We start from the raw sequence: 21,472 nt of genomic DNA on the forward strand, positions 1-21,472 counted from the left end.
ACCTACCTTTTCTTCTCTCTCTCTCTTTCAAAATAGCTTCCAGCCATTCTTGCTTCTCTTCAGGGGTTTTTGCCATGCATACAAACCATTTGTTCTTCGCTGTGTTGTGGATCTTCCAGCCATTAATAACAGTGTGGCCACTGCTGTGATAGTCAGCTGGGAATAGATAAGATGGCTTAAAGAGTACCAAGTCTTAAAAAAGACACAATAGTTCTTACAATTATTAAGAACTTTCATCACTACACATAAAGCTCAGGAAATACAAAAGAATAAAAATGAATTTAAAGTTTTCTGTGCCACTTGTGAGCTAAGTTAAAACTTAAGAAGCTGCACTTTTAAATTCTAGTAAATAATGTCCTATTTAAAATGTAACAGGGAACTGCCTAGCATATGGAAGAAGGTAAAGACAACACTAAAATGGACAGGGTCCTTTTAAAAGAACAGATCACAGTACTTGCAGCACTTTGGTTTGTGTTAAACTGTAATAAATAATTACTTTAAAATGCACCATTGTGGTTTTGCCCCTTAAAATATCAAGAGATGCTCTGCTAATGGAATGACTTAGTATTAAATTTTGAAAAGGACTAAATATACAAGCAGAAAATAAAATTCCCTTTGACAAGTAAGCAAATCATATATATTTTATTTATCTGTATCATGAACAGCATGACCAGCAGGTCCAGGGAGGTTATTCTCCCCCTGTACTCGGCACTGGTGAGACTGCACCTTGAGTACTGTGTTCAGTTCTGGGACCCTCACTCCAAGAAGGATGTTGAGGCTCTTGAGCGTGTCCAGAGAAGAGCAACAAAGTTGGTGAAGGGGCTGGAAAACAAGTCTTACGAGGAGCGGCTGAGGGAACTGAGGTTGTTTAGCCTGGAGAAGAGGAGGCTGAGGGGAGAACTTATTACTCTCTACAACTACCTAAAAGGAGGTTTGTGGAGAGGGGGGAGCTGGCCTCTTCTCCCAAGTGACAGGGGACAGGGCAAGGGGAAATGGCCTCAAGCTCCACCAGGGGAGGTTCAGGCTGGACATCAGGAAAAAATTTTTCACAGAAAAGGTCACTGGGCGCTGGAACAGGCTGCCCAGGGAGGTGGTGGAATAACCATACCTAGAGGTATTTTAAAAGACGGGTGGATGAGATACTCCGGGGCGTCATTTAGTGGTTGATAGGAATGGTTGGACTCGGTGATCCTGGAGATCTTTTCCAACCTAGTGATTCTGCAATTCTATGATTCCATGATCTTTAATGGTTACCTGAATATCTACACTTACGTGTTAAAATAAACTGATATATAATACAAGATTTACTCTGATTTTTTTTTAAAGAAAAGCCTTAAGCAAATGTATAAGTTTTTAAACACCTGCCTAACAACCCTATGTTCAGTGTACATATTATAGACAACATGTAACAAATACTGATGTGCTTAGGCATCTTGAACTTTTGATTGTAAACATGTAAACCACTATGCTACAGAAACCAGAAAATTTGCTACTTAATACTCTTTCTTTACTTCTATTACATTTGATTTTAACATGCTAGTCCATAAATTTTCACTCAGAAATTAGCTAAACAGACCTACTCTCCAAAACTAACACCCTTGAATATCCTTCACTGGGATTACATGCATCTCCTGGGGGAAATTTCTGAGGCATAAATGCTTCATGATAACAAATACATTTTTTCACATAAAATACAGATTAAAACTAGCACTAGAAACTATTGTACAAAACATTAAGAAAATCAAAGGTCAACATTTTCTCACCACAAGCCTTCACTACGAGGCAAGAGTCCTAGGACCAGCCATAAACTACTGTAATAACTATAGAGCTTTTTATTCTGTAAATACTATTTTCATCATTCAGTCCTGTTTTGTATCATGAGACAGGATTTTCCAAAACTGAAACCCTTGCTGAAATGCTTGCTAAGATTTATCATAAATCTCAGCAGACATGCTAGTATCCTTTCAATAACTCTGCATTTTAATTAGATGGAAAGCAGCCAAGCTTTGTATACTGGGCTGGGAAATGTCAGGAACTACTAGAAAATCATGAGACTAACGGCTAATTTCTAAACCACCAAAACTTTCTAGTACTCAAAGTGCACAAGAAAGTGCAAGCAAGTATATAACAAGGAAAAAAAATGAAGTTATTTTTTCAGCATCATATTTATACCACTTACCTATTCATCATTTTTATTCACATAACCTATGCATAATACCCTTTGTCCCTTTAAAAACACTGTTTCATTCACGCACTGTCGGAAATTCAGAGTCAAAAGTCAGGGGAAAGAAAGAATACTCAGAGAGAAGCTCTCTGCTGACAGACTGCAGCCCTTTGGAGTTCAGAGGCAGGAGTACTACTGGAAGAAGGAAGGCTAAGGTCCCTTTGTATTATTTAAGCATATACTTATATGCTTAAATATTTTTAATAAATATTATTAAAAATATTTAAGCATATATAAGTATATGCTTAAATAAATATTGTATTATTTAAGCATATACTTATAAACCTGGCAGTAGGACACTAGCTGCACCTTTTTGTTTATTCATAAGTTAGAGGTTAACACACATGAAACTACAGACTGATATTTTTCCTATGGTCTTTGTTACTGTGTATCTATGATGACAACACTGGTGTTACATAGGGAAACATTATGATCTCTAATGTAGCAGCTAAAACCAGGGCCAAAAAACTACAAAATGATGGCTCAGACTCACAAATGGATCTAAATCCTCCTATTTCACTCCAGACAGATATTTTTTTGTCAACTTAGTAGTTTAATTCAGAAAAAATAGCTCACTCAGCCATCCGAATATCTCACTGTAGAGATGACATTTTAAACATGCAGCTTCCAGACGTGTAACTGGAGGGCCAAGAGCACTGGCAGTTTGTCCCGATTTATCTCATGCTACCACAAATTCACTGTATTCTACAAAAAGCCCAATCACCTAGACAGGTATGAACGCTGCCTAATGTATAGAGATGGCAACAAGTAAAGGTGGATGAAAACCAGTAGCTATCACCCAATTTTGCCATAGTAACTCACTCCTGTGATGCCCTGCTTGACTCCAACCTCTGCCTTTAACTGCAACACCCTTGTTTTCTCTTGTGCTCCCCGCGTTCCTCATGACTACAATCCTCCAAGGCTTCCGTTAGCAATTTGTTCTCCCAAATACACCCATGCCCACCATCATCTGAAGAGGATGATGAGTTCATCATCTGAAGAGGATGATGAGTTCATCCCATGTGAACTCATACATTTTTGGACTGGCTATTGGACAAAATCTGGTCAAAAGCTGCAGACGTGGTGGCCAGCCATCCAGAAGGTATGCATGTTCTGACTGGCTGGCTGTACAGGATATATGCACGCATATTAAGGCAATCACAACTGCCAGTCAGGCTAAACAAATGATTTGCAAAATCAACTTAGTGGTTACAGAAAGAAGAAGCGAGTGAGACTTCAAGTTCAGTAAAAACTAAATACAGAAAAGAAAAAAATGCCATCACAATAAATCCACCTTTCTAATACTTGCAAGTGGTTATGTAGCTACATTGTTTTAAGAACAGAAATAGTCTGCCCTGATAAGTAAGACGCATTTCACTTTGATCAGTGCAATCCAAACAAAAGGCAGAGTGTTTCATGATGCTGAAACAAAGAGAAATCTTACTCCAACTGTACTGCTCAGCCAAGGCCTAATTTCATGAAAGAAAAATTGCTTTTCAGAAAAAGCTTTGTTAATTTTTGTAGGCATGTCATTAACATGACAATAAACCACACTAGGAATCTGTTTTCCTATTTCTATGCTTCTACTTACAAAACAACAAAGACCACATTCCTACATCAATCAACACCAAGAGCAAACATTCTCAGTTACTCGGTTCCCTGGAACCCTTATACCAAATGAGCAAAGGATCCCAAAATCTGCAGTAAAGAAATGTAGAAGTATCATCTAGACTCCAAAGTCTTAAATGTCTATAAAGAAAACCATGAAGAGTACATGAGAAGAGAGACATGGATACGAAAATGTAAGTGTTTTACACTCAGATCTTCCACTCTAAATTAAAGAATTATAGAAAAGAACATGTAGTAGATGATTTGGGAAAATAAAACACAATACCAAAAAAGCACATGCAAAGACAACATGAATGAGGCTCAGACAACCAAATTTCTACATTTAGGAATGAGATAAGACAAAAAGAATGCAGCAGAATAGTACTGGGTTACAGTTCAAATGTGAATGACTACAGGGGCTGAGAAACAAGACATCTGGGTCCAACAAATGAGAACAGTACAGAAACCAAGACAGAGGAAGGTTAAAGAAGGGCATCACAATTTAAGTGAAAAAAAAGTATCAGTGTGAGGAGAAGGAATGCACTTTTTAGTACAAAGGAGAAAAACAGTTTGGGGTTTGGTTTCTTTTTTTTAAAGGGAAAGGGGTGGCAAGAAAAGGGCAAAAAGGTGCCACAGGGCAGGGAAATAACACAGGCATTTCCATATTTCAAAGAGAACCATAGAAAGGAGGGATGAAAGAACAATAATTACTAGAAAAAAATTATTTTAGGATATTGGACAAACTGAAACTGACAAGGAGGAAAATGCAAGGATATGGGAAAAAAAAACAAAGAATAATCTAGAAATCAAAACCACAAAACCATTAATGGATGTCTCAGAAGTGCGGAAAGAAGGACGGATTTTAGAAATGTTGCATATATAAAAGTGACAAGATTTGATATGGCTCAGCAGAGCAAGTGGGAAGGAAGCATGACAGCCTCCAGTACTGTGTGCAGGGCTATAGGAAATGGGGATGGTAGCAAAATTTCCTGTGGCTGGAGGAAATTAGAGTACTGGTGTCTGCAGTGGAGAGGAAGACTATTTGTGCTTAGTCAAATTATAACTGAAAGTTCACTGAGGAAGAAAACAAATGGGCAGGAAGGAAAATGGACAGTGTAAAAGAGATCAAGGTATGGATAGCTGGGACAGATCTGAGAAATACAGAATAGTCATGGAAGGAGGAAGGAAGAAATATTTGCTAAAGTCAACTCTAAAAATATGGCAATGTAAAGAATCAGAACCAGTGAAAGAGAAAAGTTACAGAATTCTTGGAATATTCATCAGGAAAAAGATAGTGGGTATAAGCCTCTGCAGTTACAGTAATGTCAAGAGTTATAAGTAAAGAGATGCCATCTTAGAAAGTGATATAATGGAAATAGGAAAACCTTCTCTTGCTTCTAAAGCCCATAAGAAAGATGAAGGAATATAATTTGAAAGGTATTTGAATAATACTGATATAAAAGACTGAAACACTCAACTCTCTTTTTTCCATTAGCAAAGCACCAATATAGATTTCATACAAATAAATTTAACAATTGGGCAGGAATACAGACCAGAAAAGGGAAATAGCAGGATACACAATATTGGACAAATTATATTCAAGTCAATGAGACTTGATAGATATTTCTAAACCACTGACTAAATCAGTGGGCCTGGTGAAGAACATAGCCTGAAACAGATGTCAAGTTCTTGTAAAAACTGCCTAGTAAGCAAAGAAAATGAATCAGGTGTGACATCACAGTGCTTTACCTTATCTTCAGCATTTTCCAGTAGTTCTATCAAGAGCTTAAATGGTTCATTAAAAACACTGTTTGCTTATGGAAGCAAGGCAAGAAGCATTGCAAGAGCTTTGGGAACCAAGACTTGAATTCTGAATGCTTAATAAATTGTGGGTATAGTAAAATAAACTTCAGTACAGAAAATAATATTATTAGGACCTACTCCCAGACATTAACACAGTGTAAGTTATAATGAGATAGGCACTAGTATTGCACAAAAGGATCTGGTGTAGTATTATGGAATACAGCCTAAAAACTTGAAAAATATGCTCTGCAAAAAGCCAAATAATCCTGGGATTAGTAACAAGACGTCCCACATGAAACAACACTAATTATTCTGTTTAACTTGGCACAAGCCAAGTTTCAGGTCTGGACACCTCGTAATACAAAAGATACAAAGAAACTGGGAAAAAAAACTCAAAATTCCAAAGGACACAGAAAGCAATAAAAACTTAGAAAAAACAACCCATGACAAAAAGTTGAAAGACTTAGAAAGAAGAGATGGAAGAGAGACAATAGTCCCCCAGTAAACTAGTTTTTTGCAATAGGAACAATAGTCAAACTGTTCTCCAAGTCTACCCAGTAGAACAAGAAAACTATTCTGAAAACAAAGAACTCAAGATTAGAGTAAAAAAACATTTTTTAAGAAACATTTAACTCCTGTGAAGGACTTCTATGAAACTTATTTAAACTGCACAATCCTTGTCATTAATGCTTAGTTTTAGAAAGAAATTACATTAAGAAATGCTTTGAATCAATAGCAGATGTGAGGCAAACCTAATGCTGTTTTAAACCCAGGAAAATTAATATGTAACTTAAAGAAATTTCCTCCAGACATACATAATTGCAATGTCACTGCAAGGATGGTTGGGGTATTTTTTTTATGGTTTTACACTAAAAAGCCCACAATGTTTCAATTTTTCTTTATCAATTGTAAGGAAATAATAACAGTTAAGCTCTAAGATTGAACTCAAGTTTCTAAAACACAGATTGACATCTGTAGGAATACTCTGGGTTTTCACTTTTCTAATATATGTCAGGAAAATTTCAAGCAATCATATGGATTACATCCCTAAAGGTATTAAAAAAAAAAAACACCAAAAAAAGCCCCAAACAATACAAAACACTTCCTTGTTTTCTTAAACACTTAGGTTATAATTTCAGCATTTACAGTGTTTGAGGTTTCATTCCAATAGATGTAACTTTTCCATTTGCTTTTACAAATGTATTACTTACCTAGGGATAGCCTTTTTTAAGAGTGCTAGAATGCTGTATAGATAAGTTAAATATATGATTTCAGTTGAGAAATAAATGTCACCTTACTTTATTACTCAGTTCGTGTCAGCATAAAATAGTCTCCTATAACCACCCAGCTAATAATGTATGAAAACAATTATGTGTTACAGAAGCATAGTTTTGCCATGAGCGGACAGCCCTTTTAAAGTGGCATCTTACCCTTTCTTTCTAAGTACAAGGAGCATCTTCCATTCTCAAAGAAATCAAGACGATGCAGTTGATTTCAGCACCTCAAAAGAATGCTCGGAAAACGAACAACACAAATATACTCACCTGTTCCATCATCTACATTCTCGACTTCCATCACTTCTGTGTTTATTCTGCCACGAAAAAGGTAACGGTGGCCATCTGTAGAAGCTTTGCTGTTCTTCAATCGCCTGATAAAAGAAAGAGCAGATGAGTATACAATCCACCACCTTTTTCCATGTTTCCGCACCACTATATGTACAAGTATTTAAAGACTACTGTAAGAATCAACACATTTATACATGTGCAATTCAACTATGGAAACCACTGCCAAATGGGAGACTGCTGGTGCTAACACAATGATGCCACCTCTGCTAAGAGTAAGCCGCATATTGCTGGCTAACGTGGGAGTTTATCAGGAAAGTCTCGCTCCATAAAAGCTCTGTTCCAACACTTTGGTACCTGTGTGCCATTGCTGCCATCAAAGACAAAATATTGCATCAGGATTGTAAAACAGTGCATGATCTTTCCTCCTAACTGATGTAGCCTCCTTACACTTGTCAAGAAATTCTACATAACGGCAGCAAGACTGAAAAAATGAAATAAGAATACCTTTGGATATAAATCTTCACCTACACACATCAGCCTCAAAAATAGGACTTATTCATGAAAGAACAAAGGCAACATTTTTCTTTCCTCACATAAGGGTTAATAAAGAATTATAAATAAGGCTGTCCAATAAGCCTTTTCATCCTGAAGCTGATAGTGCCAAGTGCTCCCAGACGCTGGTCTGCACAGCCACGTACCTTCACCCGGGTGCACCAAGCATACGTTTTGCTATTAATATTGCACTCAACAATCCTCTCACACAGCCTTCAAAAGCAGCTAGGCCAGGAGGCATCCTTGAACAGGCATGTGACCGCTGCCAAGCTAGAGCACTGATCACAACAAATGGATATTACAGGTGGAGAGAAAGACATCTTTCACCTGGATGGTACAGACAATTCAAGGTACTGGTAGAAGAGTGTTGGAAAGACAGAATGGAAGTTGGCTATGAAATCTGGAGCTACTTTTGAAAATCTTACAGCACTCACACTGATCTAATGGACATGGCTGTGGTGGTGACAGTAGAATCTGGATATACGAAGCAGAAGTTTCAGCAGCTGCAGACATTTTCCTCAACTGGACACTGAGGTCAGTCGTGGAGTTTCCTCTGACACCACCCACAAGTGTGCAGAGGCAGAGACAAAGATAACAGTATTCATCAGTGGTATTACAGAGAATGCTCAAGGTCTATCACGTGTCTAGGAATCTATTAAGGATGTATCCAGTAACATGTGTTCATTAGCTACCCAAAACCAGTTTCTGGATCAAAGAGAAAGCACTTTCAAGAGGGATGCCTGCACAGAAGAAAACACTCATTTCTCAGAAACATAAGAGAATTGAATGGTAACTGCAGAAGCTTGTTGCTGAAATAAGGAACTGCTCCTTGCAATGCAGCAAGCAGTAGCTTTCTGGCTGTTTTCCCTGATTAGAAATATAAGGCTTGCAACTCTTGAATCTTTAGAGACTTGTTTTAGAGCATAAGGTACAATACTAATTTGTTTGAAATGAAATTTCAGTCTGTTTACCCTTTCTAGAACAGAGTGAGGCCATCACATATAACCTGTTGTGGAAGATCTACAAAGCAGATTCTTTCTCCCTGCATTTCACCATATCGATTCTGCAGTCATATAAAATTTTTTCAGTGTTTGAATTAAATACATTTCTCTTTGGACAACAGGTCTCCTCTAAAAATGCTGAGTTCTATATTGCAATTAATGGCAGTAAACACTGGTGCTGTTCAAATATACTTACAAAACAACATACAGAGGATTAGCTCTACTGTGAGAAAAATAGATTGGTTTTGAAAGTATAAATTAATCCTTTACCTGTGCTTTTTTTTGCAGTAGACCAGGAGGTTATCAAAAAGAAAAAATATTCTCTCTTGGATATTTCCTGCTGAAATTTTCAGTAGTAGTCCACTTCTCAGCATTTCTGTGCACGTGTCTGTGATGTTGGACCCCTGAAATCAATTAGGAAGAGATTATTTTTTTATTCTGTGAGAACTGAAGGACTCCACAGCAATTAAGGAAAAGTTTCTCACACAAACTCATGATGTTTCTCTGGAAACACCAAGAATAAAACTCACGTTAATTTATTACGTTGTAATTAAATAATAATTTCTTTGTACTCATTTAGTATTGGTATGAACTGAGGGGATGAGTTTGTGGCTTTTTTGAATTGACAAAGTTTAATCACTAAAGTTTCCAAATTACATTACATCCATGTATAAGACCTCTTCTGAAAAATCAGGCCAACTTTATACAGTAACTGTTATCCTAAGTAACTTTACTATTGAGTTAGCAATGTCTATAAATGGGGCTTTACAAGACAACCTATGCCAAGATGGACTTGGAAGCCGAAGCAACCTGGAATTTGAACTTCATTAAGGGTATATATTTCTACACTAAATTAAGCTAAACACAAGATCAAAATAAAAAAAAAAACAGCAAGATTTAAAACTGAGGTAAAGCTAACAGTAGTGTGTACAACTCAGACTGCCTACTATGCTTCCTTTTAACATACTCTGAAGACATCAGAATTTTGCTAAGCCTTAAATGTTTGGGGTGAAACTTTCTATGCCTCATTTGTGCTTCAAGGCAGATCATTCTTTCATGCAAAAAGAAGGCAGGCATTTTCATGAAGGTTAATGAAAAAGAAGCAACTTTAACGAAGCATAATATTTTCCCCAAAATATTTCCATGAAAAATTCATGGCATTTCTATGCCTTCTAAAGAGAAATTTTCCTCTCAAAGGGGCCTGCCTTGAGTTTAGAGGTGAATTTTGCTGTTCCGAAAATCCATGCTCCTGTGGGACAGAGCTCCTATCCATGTGCTATATGAATCGAGCCACGCGATCCATTTGATTATTATGCATGCTGGCTGTGCTGAGCATACACTCATGGCTCAAGGAATTTCCTAACCTGAGGCAGTCAACAGTCAGCTTCAAAAACCTGCACAAGCCAGGACTTTCCTTTCATCTACACATGTTCTGAATGACTTACGCCTGCAATAGCCATAGTTGCTCCCTCTTCTTTATCCAACCACAGTGGCGCAAAGAAAAATGCATTCAATTAAAAGTCAAGAAGCAATCAGGGGTTCTGCTCTCATCTTACCCTTCATCCCTTGTACGTCACAGCACTGAATATTGAGCAATAGCTCATAAAGTGTTCTAAGGAGAACACAGTCTGTTTACAGAGATAGTAAGAGAGATTGCACAACCACCACACTGGAACACAATTCAGGTCTCTAAATAAAACCATTTCAGTATCAGTATTAACTAATCACTCCCGTTTCCATTTAGTAACAAATAACCCTAAAAATAATGTCAGCCACTAGACTGTACTTCCCTCCCAAAGACAGAATAAGCACCAGAAGCTGGCATACTAATTTTACAGTTTTACTTGACATCAAACACTGACATGCCTTAAAAGCACATGCAGTAATATAAGTTAAGCATAAATTAGGGCTGCAATTGATGTTTGCTCACTACAGCTACAGAAAAGCAGGTCATTTCTTTCCATTCTTTTTCATTGCTTTCATGTATTAAAAAGAGTAACCAATACCTTATGCCGCTTTTTAAATTTGCTGGAACAGTACTTAAAAATAATTTGCATTTTAAAAGACTGGATATTTTTTAAAGAGTTTTGGGTTATTTTTACAGAAAACTTCAGTTTTATAGGGAAGGCAAGAAAATTTCAGGTTAAGGCTTCAGAACTGTTTCAGCAGTTTTGGCTTTCTACAAAAGGATGTATTTTTTCATAGCAAGGATTTTATGAAAACATTTTCTCTCTTTTTACTGAAAAAATTCATTTTCACGGTAGAAAAATACAACCTTTTCCCAACAGTCTTAGCAAGATCTGCTACTGTGCCAGCATCATGTCCAAAACCACCATATTTTATACTTATTTTAAATGTATATATCAGGCTAGCTTAATTATCAGTATTTGCTTCCTTCGTGATTCAAGTTCAATGTTGCAATATGACAGTATTATCTGTATCCCATTACTACACTTTGTTATTGGTTTTCCTCTTTTTCCACTATAAGCTGCTAGATGATGAAAAAAACATTCTACAGACTTTTTTTTTCCCTTGGAGACCTCCCGTCCAAATACTGAACAGTGTTAACTTCACTTATCGGATACCTTTTGACAAGATCACAACCCATGCCGGTGTGGCCGCAGGTCAGTGAATTTTGTTACTGCTGTGTTATTTGCTGAAGTCCAAGGGAATAAGATAACAGGATCAGAAGTCACATCTGGCTGTCCTACATAACACTGCCAGAGCAGAAAAATCTCCCATCATCCCCTTGCCTATGTAACACAGTTAATGTCAGCCTGTTCCTAGAATTTGGGTAGGCATGGAGGTGAAAGGGAAAGAAAAGGAAGGGCATATTATGTGAAAGTACTGCTGTCTCTACACCTGGGGTGGGCACTCCTCTCCACCACATTCCTTAAGGATGAAAAACACGCCCAAAGAAGGATAAAGCAGAAAGCACACAAGCACTGCCATATCCACCGTGCAATCCAAAAGAGCACTGACAACATTTTCATGAAGGAGGTAGCTACACCTTGAATGTCCACATGGGATTACAGAAGCAATGCCAAGCTACAGTTGATATCCAGCCCAATAGAATAATTCATTTATCCAACTCCAAGCTGCTCCTCTGACAGGGGAAGGTTCAAGGCTGTAGTAACGGATGAGAGGTCATCCTTGTCCCACAAGCAGGTGAGGTTACCAACTGTACAACTAAAATTGAACTACACTGCCTATAAGCAATACTTTTAGAACAAATAGTACCAAAACTTTCCAACACAAATGTTTTCATTAAATATTTTAACTGAAACTACTAGGGAAATTTCAGGTTCATATTGCTCATATTTGAGAAGTAATTTGCTATTTCAAAGTTTATATGAATGCATAAACTTACACTCAGTGCTCACAAGGGAAGATCCTTAGTTACTTGACCTATATGAAAGATCAATACTACCATGACAGTGTTACAGTTCCTGTTTCTATACATTTAAAATAACTGCTATTAGAGCTGACAGGTTACTTTCAGTGAAACCAGTATTTTTGTACTACGTCAATTTATAAATGCCATATGTTGTAGAAACAAATTTGTTTTAATCTTCAAAAAAAACATACAAGGGATTCAGTTGGAAAAAAAAAAATGACCTGCAAAGCAGGCTTATACTGTGAATCTAGACCAACTTTTCCTTCATCTGTCCTCCGAGCCATTGAAGACTCCAAACGTCTAACTATAGAGTAGTTCTCTCCTGTGGGGAGCACCAGGGCCAAGGACTTAGTGTTATTTTCAGGATAGCTAGTGTGCAAATTAAAAGCCCATAAGATCTCAGAGCTTGCAGGCTATTTAGATAAAAACAGATTCTAACAATCCTGCGTTTCTAGTCCGTGATCTGTCATTTCACTAAGGCAATAGTTTAGATGAGAGGTCTAAAATGTGGGCTACCATGACCATATCACAAAATAAATACATTTAAAATGCACTGGAGGGAGAGAGATCATATGCAAGAAATTTAAAACAATATCCCCTCATCCTTAAGTCATTAAATGTTCCATCTTTAACATTAAGAAGTGATCTTTACAACTTTGAGATAAAAAACAGCATTTGTTGGATTTATTCATTACAAAAGCTACTTATCTACATATTCTGGGCAAATTTCATTCAAACGCAGAAGTCCAATCATACTGATTCAGGGAGCAGCACGTTAACAGTGACAGAGGTCAGAAATGACAAATATTAACTTACTCTTCAGTACATGCACATAGGAAACAAAATAAAACAGAGGAAAGAGCTAAAAATTCTAGAGTTTAGAACAGAAATCTCCACTGAAATACTGCTTGATGATATGGCGGAATAGGAAGGAACAGAATAACCCATGCTATTGTCACTAAGTTGGTCTGTGACTCTGACTGGGTTGTTCTGTTTCCAGCTTACAACAAATGCAACAATTCTATTTTTTCTTCTCTCACAGAAACAACCACACAAACTTTACTGACAGACTCCAGCTGCTGAGCCATTCTCCAGCTGAGACAGCCACCTACACAACTTCTGAGTTCAGGCTAATATATTCAACCACTTAGGAAATTAAGTGAAAAAGCCACTATACTCAAAATTTTCTTTCTTGAAACAGATGTTCCATTTTTCCATGAATCTGTATTTTTATCATAATAAACACAAGCCTCACTTTATGATACTTAAGTATAAGAATTCAAGCCATGCTTTGATCAGATTCTAAAAATAGCCTTTATTTTTTTCCCTTTCCTTCTAGTTAGGGCCAAGCAATGTGCTAAGCATTTCCTTCTGGAAGGAAATCTCCAACAAGTTTGCCTTTTTGTTTTTAGGCAACGCAGAAAACCAGATGTTTATTTAATTAAATCCATTCCCATACATTGCATTCAGAATTTTTTTTTTTGTAGTTGTTGTTGGGAATTATTCAAAATACTGTTAGCTCTTACACATGCTCTGAAATTCGCACCATTTCAAGGACTAACTATATATTATGTTTGATAAGGACGCGCATATTAAGATTAAGGCAATTCTGCCAAACTGGGCATCCTGCGGTTTCTGTATGATAACATCAAACTTGATCGGCTAAACTACAATAAGCACCGCAAATCTACTGAAAACATACTATTTTAAGACAATGGCACTATTTCAGAGTTCAAAAACAAGTGAAAACCTAAAATTAAACTGGGGGCAGGGACCAAGCTTAGAAGGAAATTACTGTGCAACAGTTCACAGAATACATTCTGCACACAGAGAGAGTAAGTCTGTTTTGCATGCCTCTGTCAATATCGTTACTCTACCCTATTACCCTTCCTTATTATCGTTACTTCTGTTTGTTAATGTGTTTTGAATAGCGAATATATTTACTACTGTACTTTTTACTAAGGACTCCAAAGAACCTTAATGCAGGAAAAAGGATCCCCTTTCAAGGCTTAGAAGTTTGTGAACAGTTAGTTCCTAACCAACTTAATTTGAGTTAATAACACCGCAATTTTATACTTCAGTGTGCTCATTAAGATGCATTTGAATACCTATACAACTTGGGCACTGAAAGCAAGTAGAAGAATTTTAATCACTCCAGTGCAGTAGAAGTGTGAATTGAAAAGTAGAAAATAATGGAAAGAAGAAAGTCGGTGATAGGCAATAAGGATTATTTGACAAATTTCCTGGCCATAAAGTATTAAACAATGTAAGCACTTAACTTGCTGTTGCTTCTATCATGAAGTTATTGTGCAAGCACACCTAATGCACTTCAATGCTCACATACACTAATCTTTCCAAGTTATTGCTGATGACAGCAAGTGCAAGCTAATTACAAAAACAAACTTATTTTCACCTAGTGTAAACAAGCAGCTCTTAAGACATTTGCTCCTTTTGGAAAATGTTAAGTCAACCAGACCTCTCTGAATTACTACATTTAGAAGTCTACTTTCTTTAAGTAGGCCTTTTTCAAAATTCTGCAAACAATATCATGGCACGAATACATGTTCTCTGTCATTTGTCTTTAATAGCTTTTTAAAAATTTATTTATGATTGGGGACTACAACTACAGGTAGAAAGTCTTGTCTGAATGCAGACCAGAAATTATATAGCTTTGTGAATTTTGTTAAAATTCCTTCTCTTAAGGAGCAGTGAATTGTTGCAGAATTTGTTACAGTGACAGTCCCATCCTAAAACACTACAGTGCCCTGAATACTGATATAGTAGTATTTCTCTGCTCTAAATGACAGAAATCGAAGAGCAGTTCCTGAAAATGCTGCTGTACAGGAAGAGGAAAAAATAACTCGGGTGATACATTTCAAATTCTGCAATGCACTGAAGAAATGAAGAATTTTGATTAAAGTAAAAATAGTTGCTTAATTCACATTTAGAATGAATTAACTCTGTCCATACTATTCAAGTATCAAAAATGGAAGGTTTGCGTAAGTCCACAGATCAGGAGATTTCATGTGGAGCAGACAGGAAATAATTTTGCAGTGTCATGGGCAGTAGTTAGGGGATTCTTTGTTCACTGTAATTTTTATGCTCCTTGCAGATAGTGGTTTGGTCTGCTGAACACTTCTAGAAGGCAGGGTAGACTGAAGCCACTGCTGCAGAAGCAGAGTACATCCTTAGGCACAGCAAGTTCAAGAAACAGCAGGTGTGGAAACAATAGGATATGTAGAGAGAGAACACAGCTGCAGAAAAAAAATATTTTTAAAGTTTCTGCTGTTTCATCTATTACTGCAAATATCTCCTTAAAAACTGACTATTCCAGTCAATATCCTAATTTTTACTTGCCAGACTTCTTGGGGAACTCTGCCAGATAAAGTTCAGGCAGGTCTTTCTCAAAGCTTTCCCTGATTCGGCACTCCTAACCTTTTTTCTCTGCACTGTACAAGACTATTTCCCACTGCACAGCTGAAAGATCAGGTGTCAGTCTACCAGACTAACCTGCAAAAAATACATTTTTCTCAGTACCTTTTCCAGCCAGCAAGCCTTCCTCAAAGCTTAAAGGGATAAAATCTCTTCCTCTAGTTCTTAAGCAGTTCTCAGGAAGAGAAGTAGTAGAAGCAAAGTATTCAGAACATCTTTCTGTATAAAATAATCATAGTTTTCAAAATAACATAAAAGGAAGATTTTCATGCTACAACTACTTGACCTAGCTATCTAAGGGAAAGGGTGTTTTCTCTGGTTACTATTGAAAACTCTTAACTCAGGAACACACCTATGACTTCTCCACAAAAATAAAGCATTAAAGCTCTTCCATTTGCAAACTATTCGAAACAAACTAAACAAAGACATACACACATCTTATTGAAGACATTTATATTAGTTTAGCTCAGCCAATAGTAAGGGAGTATCTACAAGCTGACAAAAACTAATAGACCAAATGCTTAATCAATATTAAGTAATCAATTTTTTTTCAACTAGACAAAATGTTGTTAGGCAGGCACTGACATCAGTAAAATCAGAGCATCTGTTAAATTAGGATTTACAGTTAAATCAGGAATTAATTAAATGGATGTGCACACATATATGTTGATGTAAATTATCAATATTCTAAGTCAAACAGAAAACATTTGCCCTCTTTCCTACAGTCCGCTATTTATACAGAGGTGCTCAGTAACGGTCAACACTTAATTTACAGAGTAGAGACAGTACCTCCCATCCTTCAACATGAGACTGCCATTCTTCCAAAAACTCTAATTTTTCCATTTGTCTCTTGGCTTCATTTATGTTGGAACAGACAGCTTTCATGGCCTGGAGGGCTTCCATTAGTGCTGCATAGTCACTGTGCTTCCTTGGAGTCCGCTTCAGTAACTCCTATTTAGATAGTTTAAAAAAAAAAAAAGGAGGAAAAAAAAAAAAAAGAAAAAGAAACCTGTCTTTGATCTGTAAATGTACATTACAGGAGGAAGAGGCTAGACTTTTTTTTTTTTTTTTTTACTAGGTGGAAAAATAACAAACCCTCCAGCATCCTATTAGGACACTAAAACTCTGAGAAATAAATTGCTAACAATACAAACAATTGCTATTTAGGAAAAATTTTGTATTTCAGCTACTTTCTCCCCAATGTTTCTTTATGTCAAAAATGTTGGGATATGGGGCTTTTTGTTTTTTATATTCCATGGAATGGAACTGTTCAACAGCAAGGATAACAATTCTATTTAAAAATGTTAATTTATTTATGTCAAAATTAACACCTGCCTTTCCTGCAACTCAGTAAAATCTATGTTTCTTTAGCTCCATAGTATTTTTTACTCTAGTGCAATGCACCAGAGCACTGAACAATATCTCAGGTGACTCACTGATTTCAGATGGTTACAATAACAGCACCCACATACTAAAAACCCAAACTGGAAGTGCCAGGATTCATCTCAGTACCCATCTTCAATCACCAGCTACTTATTTACAGCTAGATTGACAACAGACAGCCTTCAGTGCATATCATGATTGAGGTATGGATACTTTCCTTCAGTACCTCAACCCCGCTGTCAACACACTCTGTATTTAAATTTATTTAACATAAACATATTAATTTAATTGCCCTCTAGGGTAGTTCATTAGTCATTTTCCCTTGTCTTGTTTGTAGATCCTTCATTTAAAAAATAGAATATAAAAATAATTTTAAAACAGAACAAGGGAACTATAAAATCACAGATATCTGGGATGACTCAGACCTCATTGCAATTATTACATTCTTTATCTTGTTTTAAAAATCTTTATTTTAACATGTTTACTTTTAGAGGTTTATGTCAGTGCAATGAAATGCATATGCTTCTTAATCAGTAATGTTTCAGATCAAAACTCATACAAGCAGTGTGGAAAAACACTGCCCAATAATCATGTTTTAAGTAGCGTCTAGAGCAGAACCTGCTCCAGCTTTTCTCTCACAGTTTGAAACAATAAGCAATATTAAACTTTACTTTGTTAGGCATAAACTCTTTTAAAATATTTAATTTGCTGATGACTGCATTATTTTATTTCCTAACACGCAAAAAATTTCAGTAATTCATAGGTTCAACTATCTAATGCTTATTGGCACATTTAACATTTTTCATTAAGTTCTAAGTTGTAATAGTAAGGGAAGAAGAAATATATAAAAGTGCATAGAACCACCTACAGCATATTTCTGTTACTCTACAGGTTTTCTTATCAATCATTTTCATAAATAGTTTTCATTTACAGTTTGCTGATGGTAAATTAGAATCATCAAAGCAAGGACATGGTCAAACCCACCTGAAATCAGCCTCATTAAACTCCCTTAAATGGCTCACTTCCGTTCAGCAACGGAGAGGAAATCTTAACACTAGATGCAGAAGAGAGCTAATTATCTTGACCCAGCCAAACTCCTCAGTTCTTTCAATACTGATTTCAGAAGACTTGCCACTAGTTTTAATGAGAGTGAGTCTCGATCCAATATCTAATAAAGGGATTATTCACTGGGTACAGAGATTGTTCCTGCAGTTCCGAAATATGCTTAGCAACCAGCTTTACATAGAAGTATTAAGTCCTAGATAAAAATCTTGTCAGTACCTTCAAAAGAAGTGGATACTTGCATATTCTCTGTATTGGTGTTACTAGATATCCCTCCAATGGTACATCTGTGTTCTTGCGTCCTCCAAGGAGCATGCAATTCTAGAGTGCGAACAGTGTCAAAAAATCATTAAAAAAATCCTGAGAAAACCATCGAAATAGAGACAAGGGCATATGCGCACAGCAATACTGGCTAAGCTCTGTATAAATTATATAGATATCTGTTAAATATGTGATGAGGGAGGTCTGCAAGAGTGTTGGAAACAGGCTTGAAAATGTGCATAGGCAGACTTATCGACTACCACACAAGACAAGGAAGCTGCAACAGCATTACGCAGGCATGTCCCCTGGGCTCTCTCTTCAACCAGCTTCGTAAGTGGGGTCTTTCTTTAAAGTTTTTTAAAAAAAATACAGTAAGCAAAATGCTAAAAATACGGTTTCATGCTTCAATGAACAAAAATAACATTAACCCAGGGCAACCACTATAGGCACTGTTCCTTCCAAAAGGTGGGTTTGCAACAGTCTGCAGCACCAAAGATGGTTTGAAAATGTTTAATATGGCCATGTATTAACACACGCACATGCATGTTTTGTTTACATGCATCTGTATTTAAATGCAAGATGCAATGAATAAAATACCCTTAGTCATGGGCTAAATAATGTGAGTTTTGACATGACATACAACTATGGAAGCAGAGAATACATGAAATTTTCATGGTGGAAGCACTTATGAAAAAAAAAGTAGCTGAGAAAGAAAAGTGCTATTCGAGATAAAGTATGCAAAAGACATCAACATATTTGAAATTGCTGAAATTAAAGTGTGTATGTGAAGATCTAAACTAATGATGGAACTTATTTTATGGAGATATCAGAAGAAATTGTGATGCAATAGTATAAGATAATCTGCAGCTTCAAAGAGCAAGATGTCTAAACTGACAGCACTAAAGTAACTCACAACACACATACCCCATAACCAGTGCTGCAAACAGGATCTGTATACCCACCCTTAGTCTATGCTTTGTACTCATGGTTAACCAGCTCCTGTCTTATCTAAAGATCCTTTATCCTAAAGGATCTCACTTGACCTGACAACAAAAAAGCTTTACTGATAAAGACCAAGCAAGCTAATGGCAACATAGACTTACAGCTATATATAATGATTATTTTTATACTTAAAGAAGCAAAAGTCTAGTTTCATCTCCTTATTATTTATAATCACATCTCTAATGATCTGAACTGCTCTGTCTGTCTAAAAGTCTTCAATTGTACTTTCAAACTAGACAGACCTCCTGATGTCTAGGTTAGACTGCGGCCATGTATTCTACAGATGTCCTGAGTCTATGAGGAACTCAAAGCAGATATGGTAGCTCTGTGTACAGGCCCACAAGTAGATGACACTGACACATTATGAACTGTCATAACTGCACACTTTGCTTCCTTTCCCACAAAAGCTCTTTGCAATATTTCTCCAAATTATTTTGCTTTTTCTGTCTGTAGTCAGCATTCACCCCTCTTCTCGAGTCTGTCCGTGCTGCTCCTGATACAAGAACCACGTGTGTGAAGCTCCTCAGTTTGGGGCAAGGTGAAAGGTATTATATCAATCACTGAGGAAAAATAGGACAACTTTGAATGCGTTTTCAAGTATGAAAGTAATACTGCTGAATAAGAGACTCTCAGCAAAAAAAGACATGGCACTTCATGTGACCCAGTATTCCCCTACAACAAGGAAATTCCCTGTTCATTAACTTGGCTGTAAGTAAATGCGCCTATGGAGGGAATCAGATCCAGTTCCTTTCAAAAGTGTAATGAGCTGCAATAGGACAACTTCCATTAAGAACTCTGTCCATAACAGCAGTGAAAGCCTACTGCATGCTAGAAGTAATTAATAAAATTAAATAGAACTTGTGATACTACCAGCATTGGCATCATCTCTTTTTTTTCCCCCACATCTGTGATGCTTTGCTCATAGTGCCATTTGGTCTTCAGTCACAAAAAGCAAAAATCAGATCTGATCACTCTGGAATTGGATACACTATTCAAGGGCACCTTCTGAGATGTTTAAGTTCCAATATAGTAGGTCCCACATTTCAAAGCTGTCTTTGTTATCACAGAACACCATGCAGGTCAACACAATAACCTTTCCATAATGAATCCTTCCTTTAACAACTGATGTCAACTACTAGGAAACTTACTATTTACATGGAAACTAGTTTTGCTGTGGGAAAATCATGAGAACCATCATACTTAACATTTCAACGCTCCTTCTTATTTGTCTTGTAAAGTGAAAGACTAATTGTATAGCTGTTTCTTTTGATCTCATGTTAAATCAGCACCTAAGATCAAGATGCTATTCATAATAAAACACTTTTCTATCTGGCGCGGCTGTGGCAACAGTACCAGGAGGCATACCTAATCTTCAGAAGTTCTGAGTCCTTCAGCTTCTTTTCTATAATTTATTTCCATATACCTCCTCATATTGCAATGTATGCTTTTTAGAATACATATTGATTGTATTCTTTTTCCTTTCTACAGACATGGCTGGATTTAAACCCTTGTCACAGGTTCAAGGCACATTGCCTAATACTGTATTATGCATGGATCCAAGTGCAGCAGTGAAAATATGAAGTAAGCAACCCCCTCCTATGGAAACACCATCCCCAGCTTAAACTGCCTGCTAACCGCCTGCAGGTGTACTTAGAGTTGTTACATGGTGGAGGTGACAGTGCTAACAATTCACTGCCAGACAAAAAACATTGTTAGAACATCAGTTCAAAGTTTATTTACCAAAAGAAACGTCCGCACTGTTCTTATTTTGTTAAGGTCAAGCAGGACTTTCTGTGCCTTCTCATGGTTACTGCAGTATTCATCATAGATACGGAATTTCTCTTTCTGCAGAAACAAAGAAATACATTGTTCTTCACTTGCCATTTTGATTTTTTTTAATTAATAAAACATGGAATTAACACTTTTCAAAGCTGAATGGCAAATATAGTCCTCATTTTGGAAGGTCAGTTCTTCCTCCTACGTTTACTATTTCAAGTCCAGCCGCAAATTAGAATTATGAGCAGTCTAGAAGCATCATTTGGGAATTTTAATCATAGAATATCAGGTACCTGCAAAAGCATGTGCTAGACAAGATAGACCAGCACCCCTTTCAGCCAAGTCTTATAAGTTTTCAATGCTGAAGAACCACCACTTCCCTGGGGAGATTATTCCAGAGACCGAT

The 21,472-nt window shown here is 36.7% G+C and overlaps 1 protein-coding gene across 1 annotated transcript in view; it reads right to left on the minus strand.

The window, feature by feature from the left end:
• PREX2 (phosphatidylinositol-3,4,5-trisphosphate dependent Rac exchange factor 2) overlaps positions 1–21,472 on the minus strand; it is a 177,121-nt gene that overhangs the window by 105,697 nt on the left and 49,952 nt on the right. The window contains exons 5-10 of the mRNA XM_054057421.1: positions 21,031–21,135; positions 18,247–18,348; positions 16,372–16,533; positions 9,024–9,157; positions 7,180–7,283; positions 7–156 (exon numbers count right to left, since the gene is read on the minus strand). Of these exons, the coding sequence (XP_053913396.1) occupies positions 7–156; positions 7,180–7,283; positions 9,024–9,157; positions 16,372–16,533; positions 18,247–18,348; positions 21,031–21,135 (757 nt within the window). The remainder of the gene's footprint in view (positions 1–6; positions 157–7,179; positions 7,284–9,023; positions 9,158–16,371; positions 16,534–18,246; positions 18,349–21,030; positions 21,136–21,472) is intronic.

The sequence above is a fragment of the Cuculus canorus genome, chromosome 2 (genome assembly GCF_017976375.1).
Source record: "Cuculus canorus isolate bCucCan1 chromosome 2, bCucCan1.pri, whole genome shotgun sequence".
NCBI classification, from domain to species: domain Eukaryota; kingdom Metazoa; phylum Chordata; class Aves; order Cuculiformes; family Cuculidae; genus Cuculus; species Cuculus canorus.